At 44.8% G+C, this 14,653-nt stretch overlaps 1 protein-coding gene across 2 annotated transcripts in view; it reads left to right on the top strand.

The window, feature by feature from the left end:
- The window catches only part of acmsd (aminocarboxymuconate semialdehyde decarboxylase), a 40,258-nt gene that overhangs the window by 13,686 nt on the left and 11,919 nt on the right, over window positions 1-14,653 (top strand). For both annotated transcript variants that reach the window (XM_078228128.1, XM_078228129.1), the window contains 3 exons: window positions 2,378-2,427; window positions 6,220-6,456; window positions 9,652-9,745. In XM_078228128.1, the coding sequence (XP_078084254.1) occupies window positions 2,378-2,427; window positions 6,220-6,456; window positions 9,652-9,745 (381 nt within the window). The remainder of the gene's footprint in view (window positions 1-2,377; window positions 2,428-6,219; window positions 6,457-9,651; window positions 9,746-14,653) is intronic.

The raw sequence follows: 14,653 nt of genomic DNA, 5'->3' as shown, positions 1-14,653 counted from the left end.
AGGTGGCTGTCTCCTCCCCCTTGTTCAGTTCGGGTCGGTTACCTGTTGGGATGTGCTCCTGATTCTGTAATGAATAAAAGCCTACAGTTGTATTGGCACACAAGTAGTCTTTTGCCTAATTGATAGCGCATCAGGCAGGTACATTGGAGTTGCGATTACCTGCAGGGGTAAGGAAAGTTGATATAATTTCAAGCATAGTTAAGCATTTAAACTTGGAAAGGATGCCTGAGAGACCAATTTCTTTGAAATGTGAGGCAAAAATTTGGGAAAAATTCAATTACAAAAAGAAATAGAAATGAAGAAACTTGAAATGAAAGAGAAAGAAAGGGAAGGAGAGGGAAAAGCAAAAGGAAGCGAAAGGGTAAGGGAGGGGAAGGACAGAACTTTTCAAAGAGAAATGGAGATGAGAAAATTTGAATTGAAGAGGGAAGTTAGAAAATGAAAAATGAGAGAAGGAGAGAGATAGAGCGAGATAGACCGCCATGCCGGTCGATGGGCATGCGAGCCTGTAAGACCGTGAGAGAGGCAAAAAATGATGTCTCACCTCTCGCAACCTTACCGGCACTGAATTGCCGGCGTGATCAGCTCCACGCCCGGGAATTTTTAAAATCCTTTCACAGGTTGTGGCTTTCACTGGCCAAGCCAGAACTTATTGCCGAGCATTAATTGCCCTGGAGAAGGCAGTGGTGAGCGGCGTCAGGCCATGTGACGTAGGTACATCCACAGTTCTGTTAGGAAGGGAGTTCCAGGATTTTGGCCCAGTGACAATTCAGGAACAGTGATATATTTCCAAGTCAGGATGGTGTGGGCTTGGACGGGGATTTGCACATGATCGTGTTTCCATGCATTCGACTGCTTTGATATCACATGGAATGAATCGAAGCATTTGTGATACTAAGGATCTCCGGAGGAGGTCAAGATGAATCATCCACTCAGCCTTAACTTTTGCACTGATATGCTGAGTCCCCCATCACTGAGAAAGGGGATACTTGTGGAGCATCCTCCTCCTGTGAGTTGTTTTATTGTTCAACACCATTCATGACTGGATGTGTTTTGACTGCAGAACTTCATTGTGTGATTGCTTAGGTCTGTTGCACGCTACTCCCACTATTTTGGCACACATGCAGTCCTGTGTTATTTCACTGGGTTAACACCTCATTTCTAGGTATGCCAAGTGCTACTTCTGGCATACCCTCCTTCTCTCTTCATTGAACTGGCTTGATGGTAATTGTAGAATGGGGGATATACCGGGTCATGATATTACAGTTTCTGGTTGACTACCATTTTGCTACTGCTGATGGCTCACATCACTTCATCGATGTTCAGTTTTGAGTTGCTACATCTGTTTGAAATCTGTCACACTTAGTACAGTGGTAGTGCCACACAACACAATGGAGAGAGTCCTCAATGTAATGACAAGACTCTGTTTCCACAAGGATTGTGGGGTGGCCACTCCTACCAATACAGTCATGGACAGATGCATCTGCGACAGGTAAATTGCTGAGGATGAAGTTTTTCCATCTTGTTGCTTCCTTCACCACCTGCCACAGACCCATTTTGGCAGTTATGTCCTTGAGGACTTGGCCAGCATGGTCAGTATTGGTGCTACTGGTGAGGGACATTTAAGTCCCCACCTCAAGAGTACATTCTGTACCCTTGCCACTCTCAGTGCTTCCTCCAACATGGTGTTCAACAGGGAGGCGTACCCACTTCAGCTGGGTGGGTTGGTGGATGGTAATCAGCAGGATGTTTCCTTGCCCATCTTTGACTTAATGCCATGAGACTTTGTGGGGTCTAGAGTCAATGTGGTTGTTTGTGGTGATACAGTGGTGCTGATGACCATTAGAATGGGGGTGAGGAGGGGAATGCGAGTGACCATGAGTGCAGGGAGAAGACAGTTCCTCATGATCATAAGAGTAGAGGAGGGTGCTAATGATCTGAACTCCCCCCTGGTGGGCCACAGTGCACACACTCACACAAAAAACAGTGACAAAGGCAGGGGACTCCCAGCCTCAGTCCCCCATGAGCTGTCCTAGAAATAAGGGACAAAAGAGGCCCCTGAAGGAATGTGAGACAAACAGTCAAAATAAGGGACAATCCCTTCTATATCTGACCCTCATACTTACAGCTTCTTGCTTGAGTTTAGTTTCTCCTAGTCAGTAACCACAACCAGGCTTAGCTGACAACACACAGCACATATAAGAATCAATAGACATGCATGATCAAACACCAAACAATTGGATGCTACAGTCAGTACAAGTAGTTGCCACATGGGCTGACTTCACAATCAAAAATGTGCGACCTGTGGAATCACAAAATTGCATTGAAATAGAAATAATCAAACATGTTTATAAATGAAAAACATTTTATTTTACAGGCGTAACTGTACAAGCTCTTTCAACTGTTCCTGTTATGTTCAATTATTGGGTGAGTTTGAAGGATCATCTGGAATTAAGAATCTATTGATGACCATGAAACCATTGTCAATTGTCACAAAAATCCATCAGATTCACTAATGTCCTTTAGGGAAGGAGATCTGCCATCCTTACCTGGTCTGGCCTACATATGACTCCACAGCCACAGCAATCTGGTTGACTTTCAACTGCCCTCCAAGGGCAAGTAGGGATGGACAATAAATGCTGGCCAGCCAGCAACGCCCATTCCCACGAATGAATTAAAAAAAAGGTTTGAAGGAAAAGTATGAGTATTGTGATTCTGGTTATTGATTAACATATTGTGTTCACTGCCCCTGCAAAGGAAAGTATCATATAACGAGTTAGATTTAGTTCATGCTTGGTAGTGTTCACAGTAGGGTTGTCCCTCTAAATGTTTACCTTTTATCAGATCAGTATTTCTGGCAGCTATAAAAACTAAATTGTAGCAACCATAAATATGTCATGTCATTTATAAAGGAATACTAAGTTAATAAAATACAGAAAATAAAAAATGATACTATGTTTATTATAAGCAAGTTTTCAGTGCCATATCAGGGTAATGATAAACTACATTGTATTGGATAGAATAGGTTGACTGATCCCACACTCCCAGCAGGGAGGATACACTTAAAGTAGCATGAGTCAGCAAAAGTGCTGCAAAATTGCATGACGATATGTAGAAAAAATAATCTCGCTCTCTCTCTCTTATCTCACATTTTGTTAATGCTCTCCATTTTATTTCACTTTCTTTTTTATTACTTTACTCTTCTGTTATATCTTTTTCCTTTTCCACTATTGCTTCTCTTGCTGCCTTCATCCATTTTCTCACTTTCCTTCACTTCTGCATTTCACTCTTCACCCTGTTTTTCTCTTATTTGACTCACTACTTTCATTTCTGTCCCTTTGCTCTCCTCCTTCCCTTCCATGTCTCTCTTTGCCCGCAACTTCCCTTTCCAAAGGTGTGCTTCACTCTTCTCTACTTTCACGCCTCACCTCCCTCATTCTGATCTTTCCCTTTTATCTGCTTTAAGAAACTTGCATTTGCTTTTCATGACCTTGAGATGTCAAAAACCAATTCACAGCCAATGAAGTGTAGCCCATGTTGGAATGGAGAGAAACATCGGTCTCTCGCTCCTTCCTCTGATTCTCTGTTCCTACTCACTTTGTTCTGCCTCTCGGTCATCTCTTAAAAATGTAGAAACATAGAAACTAGAAGCAGGAGTAGGCCATTCGGCCCTACGTGCCTGCTTTGAAATCATCGAATTCAACATCCTTATCCCCCCCCATTCCTCCCATATCCCTTGATCACTTTAGCCCCAAGAGCTATATCTAATTTTTTTTTTGAAATCAGACAATGTTTTGGCCTCCTCACTTCAGTTCTAAAAGGTTTACCCCTTATCCTCAAACTATGACCCCTAGTTCTGGACTCCTCCACCATTGGGAACATTCTTTCTGAATCTACCCTGTCTAACCCTGTTAGAATTTTATAAGTTTCTATGAGATCCCCTCTCATTCTTCTAAACTCCAGTGAATATAATCCTAACTGACTTTGTCTCTCCTCATATGACAGAGCTGTCATCCCAGGAATCAGCATGGTAAACCTTCGCTGTACTCCCTCTATAGCAAGGACATCCTTCCTCAGATGAGGACACCTTATGTTTCAGTCTCCTAATTCACCTCTTTTTTTTTCTCCCTCACCATTCTCTTTCTCTGCCCTTCTCTTCTTTTGCTGCTTCAATCGTCTTCCTTTCACTCTGCAGCATGGTGAAGATGAGGAAGCCAAAAGAGTCTCAGAATCAGATGACAAGCAGGACTCTAAAACAGAGAAGGAACAGGAAGGTTCTAGTAAAGCACAAGAAAGGAATGGTTCACACAATTTTATTTAAAAATGCATCAGAGGTATAGACTTCAAAGAAAAAGAAGAAAAAAAATGGAGAGACTTCGAGAATTGGTAGGAACTGTCCTGACAACAGCAATTTTATAAATCATGTTAACACAGGACAGGAGCATTTTCAAACAAAATTTGACATTGAGTCACATAAGGAGATATTAGGACAGGTGACGTAAAGTTCAATCAAAGAGATAGGTTTAAAGGAATGCGAAAGGGAGGAGAGAGAGCGAGAGGCGGAGAGATTTAAGGAAGGAATTCCAGAGATTAGGGCCAAGACAATCAAAGGCATGGCTGGCAAAAGGTGGAGTAATTAAAATTGGTAATGTGTAAGAGGCCAGAATGGGAGGAGCACAGAGATCACAGAGAGTTGTAGGGCTTGAGGTGGTTACAAAGATAATGAGGTACAAGGCCAGGGAGGGATTTGAAAGAAAGGTGAAAATTTTAACATTGGGATATTTCTGTACTGAGGGCCAATGCAGGTCAGCAAGCATTGGATGACGAGTGAATGGAAATTGATGCAAGTAAGGGTGCAGAATTTTGGATGAGCTGAAGTTTACACAGAATGTAAGATGAAAGACCAGCTTGGGGGGGGGGGGGGGGGGGGGGGGGGGGGTGGGGGGGTGGGGGGAGGCGGGGGGGGGGCATTGCGGTCCAGAGATAAAAAAGGCATAAATGAAGATTGGTGAAATAATTTAAGATTTATAAAATCAACCCTTTGGTCATTTAAACAGCCAAACAAACATAATGTAGCACATGAACATGTGAACATATGAATTAGGAGAAGGAGTAGGCCACTTGGCCCCTCCTGCCTAGGTGGAAAAATAGGTGGAATTTAATTCAGGCGCGGGGATCTCACCCCATCAGCTGGAGAACCAGCGTGAGCACCACATCACCTTCACTGGGAAATTCCCAACACGTGTCCATTAAGCACCCTAATGGGCATTTACATTTACGTGGCCACCATTGGACCCTCCTGGTATTAAGGACCCTGGGGACAGAAATGCCACCCACCAGGAGCTGCTCCTCATTATAGGCAGCCCCACTGGAAGCAGTGTTAGCTGCCTGCAATGCACCCACCAGAGGCCCAGGATCAACAAGGGACCTGAGGCTAAAGGTGTGGGGGGGGGGTGCAGGAGATTCTCCCAAAAAGATTCTAACTGTCGAATTCGCGTGAAAACCGGAGTAAATTGCGCTTTTTCTTTCAGTAGGAGTTTCAAAATAAATCTCCCACATTCTGTGCACTGCAGAGGTTGCTAACATGAATCACTCTGAAAAGCGGCGGGCAGGGCCTATTCCCGCTGGAGAGGCTGAAATCAGAGCGCTGAGTGGGTCCCCGCGCATGCACACATCTCTGGGAGATCGCTAAACAAATCCTCCCAGCATTGGAATCACTGGCCTCTCACTCCCCTACGGACATTGCTGGCTTTACCGCTAGCCTCAACTCCTCACAGACATTGCTGGCTGCTCACCCCCTTCCCCCCCACAAAAGGTTTGCTGGACTCCTGCTCTCCCCATCCCCCGCTGACCCAGGCATCATTGGCCTCCCCATGCCTGCTGACCCGGACATCGCTGGCCTCCTGATCTCCCTATTCCCCCCACCACCACCACCACTTCACACACAGAGCACTGTACTGACATGCACATCCCCTGCCTCACTCCTGATCCCCCACTGAGCCGGACATCGCACACAGTGCGCTGTACTGCCATGCACACCCCCTGCCTGCGAGCATTTCCCCTCATTGAGTGAGAGCCTTGAGCATTGCACCCACCCTGGACACAGTCCCCTGTACAGTGAGAGGCTTGGGCATTGCACCCCCCCTGAACACAGCACCTTGCAGAAAACTCAGCCATCTGTGTTAAATGTAAGACTGTTATTTTTGTTTTTTTTGATAGGCAAAACCCAAGGACACCATGGATCTGTGCCATATTTTGAATGATGACCTTGCAGCCACAGTGCGTAAACACCCAACAAGATTTGTTGGTCTTGGCACTCTGCCCATGCAGGACCCGGAGCTCGCTGTTCAGGAAATGCATCGTTGTGTCAGAGAGTTAAGATTTCCGGGAATTCAAATTGGCTCCCATATCAACGATTGGGATCTGAATTGCCCAGAACTTTATCCAGTGTATGCTGTAAGCACTAATATATTTTCAAATTATTTACACCTTGTCAGGTTTCTAAAATAAATGTTGAAAGTGCCACATGCAGAATTAGTTTAGAAATATATGTAAATGCACAGAAGGGAAAAATACTGAGTTTAAAGGAATTGGCAATATTTTTTTTATATTCATGACTGTTTTGTTAACAGTGGGCAGGCCGCTAACGCAGAGTTGAATGGGGAGGTCAGAGGTCTGCAATGTGTGGGAACAGTCGCCTGGATGTTGTGACTTTCCTCAAATTGGCCAGTTAATGGCCAAAGGACAGGCTCATTGTCCAGTTAAGGACAATATGCAGGCTATCCCATCTTCCTTGGTGACACACTTCTGTCTCCATATTGGTTCACTTATCTGTAAAATATTTTTTTAAAAGCTGGAGGGCCAATAAGAGTCCCTTAGGCACTGAAGAAGCAGCAGACTACCTTTTCAAGTCACTAAGAGAGAAGGGTGCTCTAGGTTCCTCCCACACTCCAAAGACGTGCAGGTTAGGCAGATTGGCCATGCTAAATTGCCCCTTTGATGCACTATCAATTACGACGCGAAGACTCCAGTGAGTGAGGGAAACTAATAGGCTTTTATTCACAGAGAACAGGAGCACACCCTTGTAGCTGACCTGGTCTAGACTGAGGCGAGGAGGAGGGACCATCACCTTTATACCCCACTCTGGGTGGAAAGGGAGGGGTCTCAGATAGAAAGGGAGGAGTCTCGGGCCAGGTGCAGCATGGGTGTGTCCAGGCACATACATGTAGTAACAGTGGTTCACCACACCCTTAGTGTCAGGGGAATTAATAGGATAAATACGTGGGATAGGGCCTGGGTGGGATTGTTGTCGGTGCAGGCCCGATGGGCTGAATGGCTTCCTTTTGCACTACACGGATTTTATGAAGGCACTTCCATTATTTTGAGGTGCCCTCTCTCCTAGATTTTAAACTTTAAAATAAAAAATGTCCATAGCAGCTTTTAATTGACCACCATTGTGAAGGGGCATCCCCTCCACAGGGTAGCCTGCAGCTGTAGCTGAAGTCAAGTAGGTGGGGAGGCCCTCAAAGGAGTGCTGGTCTGCTGGTCTGCTACTGGGAGGCTGCCTACAGACAGCTGGCCTAGTCCCTGATACCTCTGGAAAATTCCGTTGGCCTCCAACAATAGGTCTTAATAAGCCTTTCAAGAGCATTAAATTGTTACTGTGCTACCATCTCTCCACCGTCAACTCCTCCAACAGCTTTGCCCCACCCCCTCCCACTGCCACTGCATTGCCAGGAAAATGGTTCAGGGGCAGGACAATCCCAGCAAACCAACCGGCAGCACGAAATGCCCACTGACCTCTGTGCTCACCCTCATTGGGGCTTAAAATCCAGTCCAAAATTTCAGTCTAGTTACATAACATTTATAGCTGCAGCTCAGGATAGAGACAAGATATACTCCTGAGGGGGAGAAAAATCAGAAAGCAAGTTATCTTAAACTGCTGTCAAATACCTGTTAACCAACTCAACATAGACATGTTGTGCCTGCCGCACAGTCTGTTTTAACCCTTGTACGATGGACAAATAACTGCGAGTAGACGTCTTGTTAGTACAACCAATATTTATTTAGAACACACAATCAATAATCACCCACCCAACCAACAATAAGTTATCTTACAGAAATACTAAAGTTCAAGTCCAATACATGACCTTGACTTAACTTTGCGTGACTGGCAAGTACCCAAGCAGATATTGGCCTTTATCTGTGCGCTGGTCTTGGTCGTCCTCTGCGTAGTCTGGTCCTTTGGTCTCGTCTGGCACTCTGGTTCTGGTCTTCCTTCCTTCTCGGGTGTGGTGGCTTTCCTTGTGTTGGCCGTTGCTGGCGGTGGTCACCGTCGTTGTAGCTCATTCGTGGGGTCAGGGAGAGAGAGAGATCCTTGGTTGCGCAGCACCCTTTATAGCCCGTTGGGTTTCGCGCCCCTTTTGGCCATTGCCAATCAATCAATCAGGACTTGATCACCCTGATCGATAAAGCCCAATCGGGTACTGCCACACCAATCTCTGGGTGTGTCCCCAACGGCCATGTCTGTAGGTGCTGGGGGCACGTAGAATGCACACCTCCCTCCCAAATAAGGGGTTACGGTGCCCCTATGTCTGGTAAACAACCCAGTTTGACCAGAAAGTCTCTATTGTCCTGGAGATGACCCATATCCTGTGTATTCATTCGTCTGGGTTGCAGCCTGTTTATCTCTGTCTTTTAGGCTGCAGTCTGTCATTTTAGTTCTTGCCCAATTGTCCCAGAGTGCTTAACAAATCGCCATTTTAGATGGCCCGTTTGGCCACAGACATGTTGCTGGTGACAGAATGCAAATTTCTATAAGATTATTCCTTGGTTTAGTAAGCGTGATAGATGTGGACATTTCACATAATCTACAGTTGAATTGGATAGTAAAATAAAAGACCTGGACCCCGCCCTCTGGCCTCTTACCATGTAGATCTTTTTATTAAGAACTACTGGCGTGATATCAATCATCCCAATTTCTTTGCTCCCTTCACTCACTCTAACCTATCTCCCTCAGAACTCCCTGCACTTCATTCCTTTAGGTCCAAACCTAACAATGTCATCCAACCTGCTGACAGGAGTGGTGGATTGTTGTTGCTTGGGGAATCAACCTCTACCAAGGGGAGGCCAAATGCCAACTCTCTGGTTCTTCCTCTATTGCTCCCTGGACAATGACCCCACCACTTAACAGCAAACAATCATTTCCAAGACCATCACTGACTTCTTTTCCTCTGGAGATCTTCCTTCAGTGGCTTCCAACCTCATAGATCCCCAACCTCAACAGCGTAATTCCACATCCTTCCCAAGATCCACAAATGGGATTGTCTTGGTAGCTCAATTTTTCCAAACTTGGCAGCTCCGCTAAACTGATTTTTTTCTATCTCGACTATCCAGTCTTCTTATGTGTCTCATGTAAAGCTCTGTATCATTGTCACTACGGAGGAGATATGTTGGAAACAAATTTTCTGATCCTACTATGTTGTAATCCAAAATATATGTACGCATTATTACTGGGCAAATGGCATCAGGTTGCCGAGTGAACAGTTTTACCCTGTGCGTAGAACTGATAAATGAGAAAATTATGCACCATTTTTTGACATTTCAGTATTAATTGGAACACTGAGCACATCTCATTGCTTTTCCTTTAAGGCTGCAGAAAAACTAAAATGTGCCATATTTGTACACCCATGGGATATGAAGACGGATGGGAGAATGTCCAAGTACTGGCTTCCATGGCTTGTAGGTTAGTATTAATACAGAGATCTGCACACAATCCCCAGCGTATTGAGCAATAGGTAACACTAATCCTGTAATTCTGTAAACTCCATAAACTCATTTCTATTCTCAGCGTGCTGCTTTGGAGAGGGAGGAGAAATTAGAGCGGGGGAGCCATGCAGACCACACTCACATTGTATGTAACACTCAATGGAAAATTCCAAACCTTCCAAACCCACAACCTCTACCAGCAAGAAGGACAGGGGCAGAAAATGTGTCAGTACATCACAACCTGCAAGTTCCCCTCCAAGCCAAACACCATCCTGACTTGGAATTATATCACCGTCCCTTCGCTGTTGCTGGGTCAAAATCCTAGAACTCCTTCCCTAATGGCACCACCCACATCACATGAACGGCAAACATTTAAGAAGGCAGCTCACCACCATCTCTACAGTAATAGTTACCAGAAAACAGCATCTCAAGTTCATAAACCTTCAGCAATATTGGAAATCACATTCCAACCATTGCCTCAGCAAAATTACCCAAAAAGGCTGTGAAAGGGATAATATTCTGAAGAGTATGCCGAGAGTCAATTGCTTTATCTGCTCAAGCAAAAGCAAAGGGAAGTGTAGAAGTGTGGAGGTCCTCAGTTGGGAGTGGGGCTGTAGTCAGGGGCTGCGAAGCACAGTCAGGGGAGTGGGGGGACTTTGGGGGAGGGGTCAGTATCATAGTTACCCAGAAGTTGGAAGTGGTTTTCATTATTCTAAATTTTTCTGGTAACTATTACTGTAAGACAGCAATTCATAACACGTTCTCAGATGGTTCCCACTGTAGGGAAATTGCGCAGTGGAAGTTTAAACTTTCCTGGGTAATTGTCGTACAACTATGGCTTCTGGGAATAGGAGGTTTCCCCAACACATCTTTGCTGCACCCCTCCCCCCCCAACTCCCCAGTCACACCCCACAGACACCCACTTTGGGGAATAGAGGTTAAGGGCCCTGATAATGTGTGTGTGGTTTCATTTGTAGACACTCCATAGAACCATAGAACCATAGAAAATTACAGCTCAGAAACAGGCCTTTTGGCCCTTCTTGTCTGTGCTGAACCATTTTATGCCTAGTCCCACTGACCTGCACTTGGACCATATCCCTCCACACCCCTCTCATCCATGAACCCGTCCAAGTTTTTCTTAAATGTTAAAAGTGACCCCGCATTTACCACTTTATCCGGCAGCTCATTCCACACTCCCACCACTCCCTTCATTACTTTCCAGTTTTGTGATTCTATAGCTGTCAATACACAAGCTCCTTCCCTGTCTGCCTTCTAACATGGAATGGCATTCATCATTGTTGATGCATGGCTGAGGGCACATTAGGGTCTACATGGAACTTGTATGTGACACCTTTCAGTTTGCCAATACCAGTGAAGCAGTTCGCATGCAATTTGAGGATATTGTTGGGACGCGTAGGAATGACATATATGACGGCAATCATGTGCAAATCTGTTACTGTGTGAAAACAGATAAGCTTGTCACATTCTCCAGATATGACATAGAGTACTATCTGGTGTTTCAAAAGTCCCAAGAGGTTTCAGTGATTTGCCACAGTTGTAAGAGAAATTTTTGTGTTCCCTGGTTTGCAGAAAATGGGACAATGAATGTTGCTGAATGTTCTGTTACCCATGACACTAACAGATGCTTCTGTGTCTTTGAGAGCATCTATGTCCATGTAGCTAATGGTCACTGTCACACATAGTTGGTTGCTATGCCCAAAAGAGAGCACAAAAGCATATTCAGCATCTTCCACCTCTATTTTGGCTATATTCTCTGACCCTTATGCTGTGGTATGGATACAGGGTATCGGTCTTAGTAATAGATTTTGCTGATGAGCAACAAATACGATAAAAGTGATTGAGGTTCCCACAGGTTTTACATTGTTTGCCAGGAGCAGGGCAATCTGTTCAGTGTGGATAAACACCAATGGAAACATCATTTGAACAAGTTGCAACTCTGTGATACTGCTGCTGTTGCTTTACAGATGGTTTCCTGGCACGTGAGCGATGAACAATGTTCACAGGTGTTGAAGTGGGAGGGTGAGAGTTATAGTTGGCAGCCTCAACTTCAGTAGCTCTGGACTCTGAAAACGATAGCAATCTTGCTAACTCCCACAGCTCTGACAACTTTCTGTCTTTCTCAAGTGTTTTTTGGAACAATTGCCTAAAGAGACAACCTTTGATTGTTTGTGCTTTGATTTCCCGTTCAACATGTTGAACTTCACGAAAATCACATTTGGTGGTTTGTTGCCTCGATTTCATGCAGCATCGGTCAGTTGTCTTGTATGTTTCTTAATTAGTGCATCAGAAGACAATTGTTTGTGGATTGTATTTTTCTTAGGCGTGAAATAGCTTGCCGTTGTATTTTAGCTGAATTGTTGTTGGTTTTGATGTATAGGTCTCAAAAATATCTTCCAATTTTTCACCTTTGTGGAGGAATAAGGCCTTTTTTCTATTGTCATCCGTGATAAAAAAAAGCCTACCAACGTGCCTTCAATATGTCGCAGCCAATGTGAGGTATCACTTCAAAATATATCAGATTGCACATAGGCAACACCATCTTGATCTGCAGTATAGCAAAGGAAATCTTCTCTGGGATTTACTTCTGTTTCTTTGGATGGATAATAGACTGTGCAGGTTTCATTGTTGCTAATCCTGAGCTGGAGTGCCACATGTATGACTCGAACAACAGATTATAGTGTCAATCCCTAAAACTCCAATTTAAAATGCTATCTGCAGAAAGCAGACAAACACTTTCCAAAAGTTGCACACCTGAAAGCAATGTTTTCCGTATTCTGTTGCCATTGTAAAGTTCTTGGGAAGAAAGGAATTTTCAGATTCAAAGCTGCACATACTATTAAAACTTCTTCTACTTCAGTTCTCTGCCCAAAGGCAAGTCCAACCCACAGCACTGCAATCTCCACCCTGGCTAGGGAAAGGAGACAGATTTTGAATCCACCCCAGTCAGGACAGGGAGTGAACCCCATGGGCAGAATTTTACCGGAACATCCACCTGAGGTTTGTACAATCCTGTCCGAGGCCAACGGAGAATGCCGTTCTCCGAGCCTCACCTAACCCCGGAATTGGGGCAGGCATGCCAGTAAAATTCCAGCCCATGTGTTGACACCAATCTGAACTACAATAACCACACAGATCCCCAAGGAGTCTGAGTACTTTCTGTACACTCTAGTCCAGAGTGTAGTGACGATAGAGGCTCCAATTTACTTTCCATCTCATGACTAACCAAGAATTTCTCTTGCTCTTACTACCTGCTATTGGCATGTGATGGGAGGATTTATAGATTGATATTCAACTTGGGTTGACAAGTGGCAAGTAACATTCAGCTACACAACTGCTAGGCAATGATCACCTTAGAAATCATAGAAATCATAGAAACCCTACAGCACAGAAAGAGGCCATTCGGCCCATCGAGTCTGCACCGACCACAATCCCACCCAGGCCCTACCCCCATATACCTACATATTTTACCCGCTAATCCCTCTAATCTACACATCCCAGGACACTAAAGGGCAATTTTTTAGCATGGCCAATCAACCTAACTCGCACATCTTTGGACTGTGGGAGGAAACCGGAGCACCCGGAGGAAACCCACGCAGACACGAGGAGAATGTGCAAACTCCACACAGACAGTGACCCAAGCCGGGAATCGAACCCAGGTCCCTGGAGCTGTGAAGCAGCAGTGCTAACCACTGTGCTACCGTGCCTCCAAACAAGAGGAAACCTAAGCATTGCCCCTTGACATTCAATGGCATTACCATCACTGAATCCTTCACTATCAACATTCTGGGGTTACCACTGACCAGAAACCGAACTGGGCTAGCCATATAAATATGATGGCAACAAGAGCAGGTCAGAGGCTAGGAATCCCATGGCAAGTAACTCACTCCCTGACTCTCCAAAGCTTGTCCACCATCTGCAATGCACAGGTCAGGAGTTACAAATGCACCTTCCTTGTCAGTCACGGCGGCACGGTAGCACAGTGGTTAGCACTGCTGCTTCACAGCTCCAGGGTCCCGGGTTCAATTCCCGGCTCGGGTCACTGTCTGTGTGGAGTTTGCACATTCTCCTCGTGTCTGCATGGGTTTCCTCCGGGTGCTCCGGTTTCCTCCCACAGTCCAAAGATGTGTGGGTTAGGTTGATTGGCCAGGTTAAAAAATTGCCCCTTAGAGTCCTGGGATGTGTAGGTTAGAGGGATTAGCGGGTAAAATATGTGGGGGTAGGGCCTGGGTGGGATTGTGGTCGGTGCAGACTCGATGGGCCGAATGGCCTCCTTCTGTACTGTAGGGTTTCTATGATTTCTATGATATTCTGGACTTGAACCCGGAGGCTGGGACAATGTGACACAAGATTTCCGCTGCTCCATTTTTTCTCGACTCCCTCTACTGTTCTAGTGGTGTGGGTAGCCCTTAGTGGACAAAATGCACAATGGAATTTTCTAGATACTATACTGTTGCCTCAGAGTCAAAAAGTATAGGTTCAAACCCAACTCCAGAGTTTTGATTCATATTCCCGGCTGATATCCCAGTGAAGGTCAGCATTGTTTATAAGAGCAATCTAAGGTCCTGTTTGCCCTCTTGAGTAGATATAAAATATTCCATAGTGCTTTTCAAAGAAGAAAAATTAAGCTCTCTTGGTGTTCTGGATAATACTTATCCCTAACCAGTGTTACAAAAAAACTTCTGTATTTTAATATTTAGTTAGTAGGATCTTGTTCATAAATTGGGTTCCATATTTCCTTATATTGTAACAGCATTGTAAATAGTGATACAGTTCAAAATACAAATTCCATTAACTGTTAAGATGTTGAGATGCACTGAGATTGTGAAAGGTACAGTAGCAATGTAGGTTATTTCTTTCTCTCAAA

The sequence above is a fragment of the Mustelus asterias genome, chromosome 14 (genome assembly GCF_964213995.1).
Source record: "Mustelus asterias chromosome 14, sMusAst1.hap1.1, whole genome shotgun sequence".
NCBI lineage: Eukaryota > Metazoa > Chordata > Chondrichthyes > Carcharhiniformes > Triakidae > Mustelus > Mustelus asterias.
This window is presented reverse-complemented; position numbering and strand designations above follow the sequence as displayed.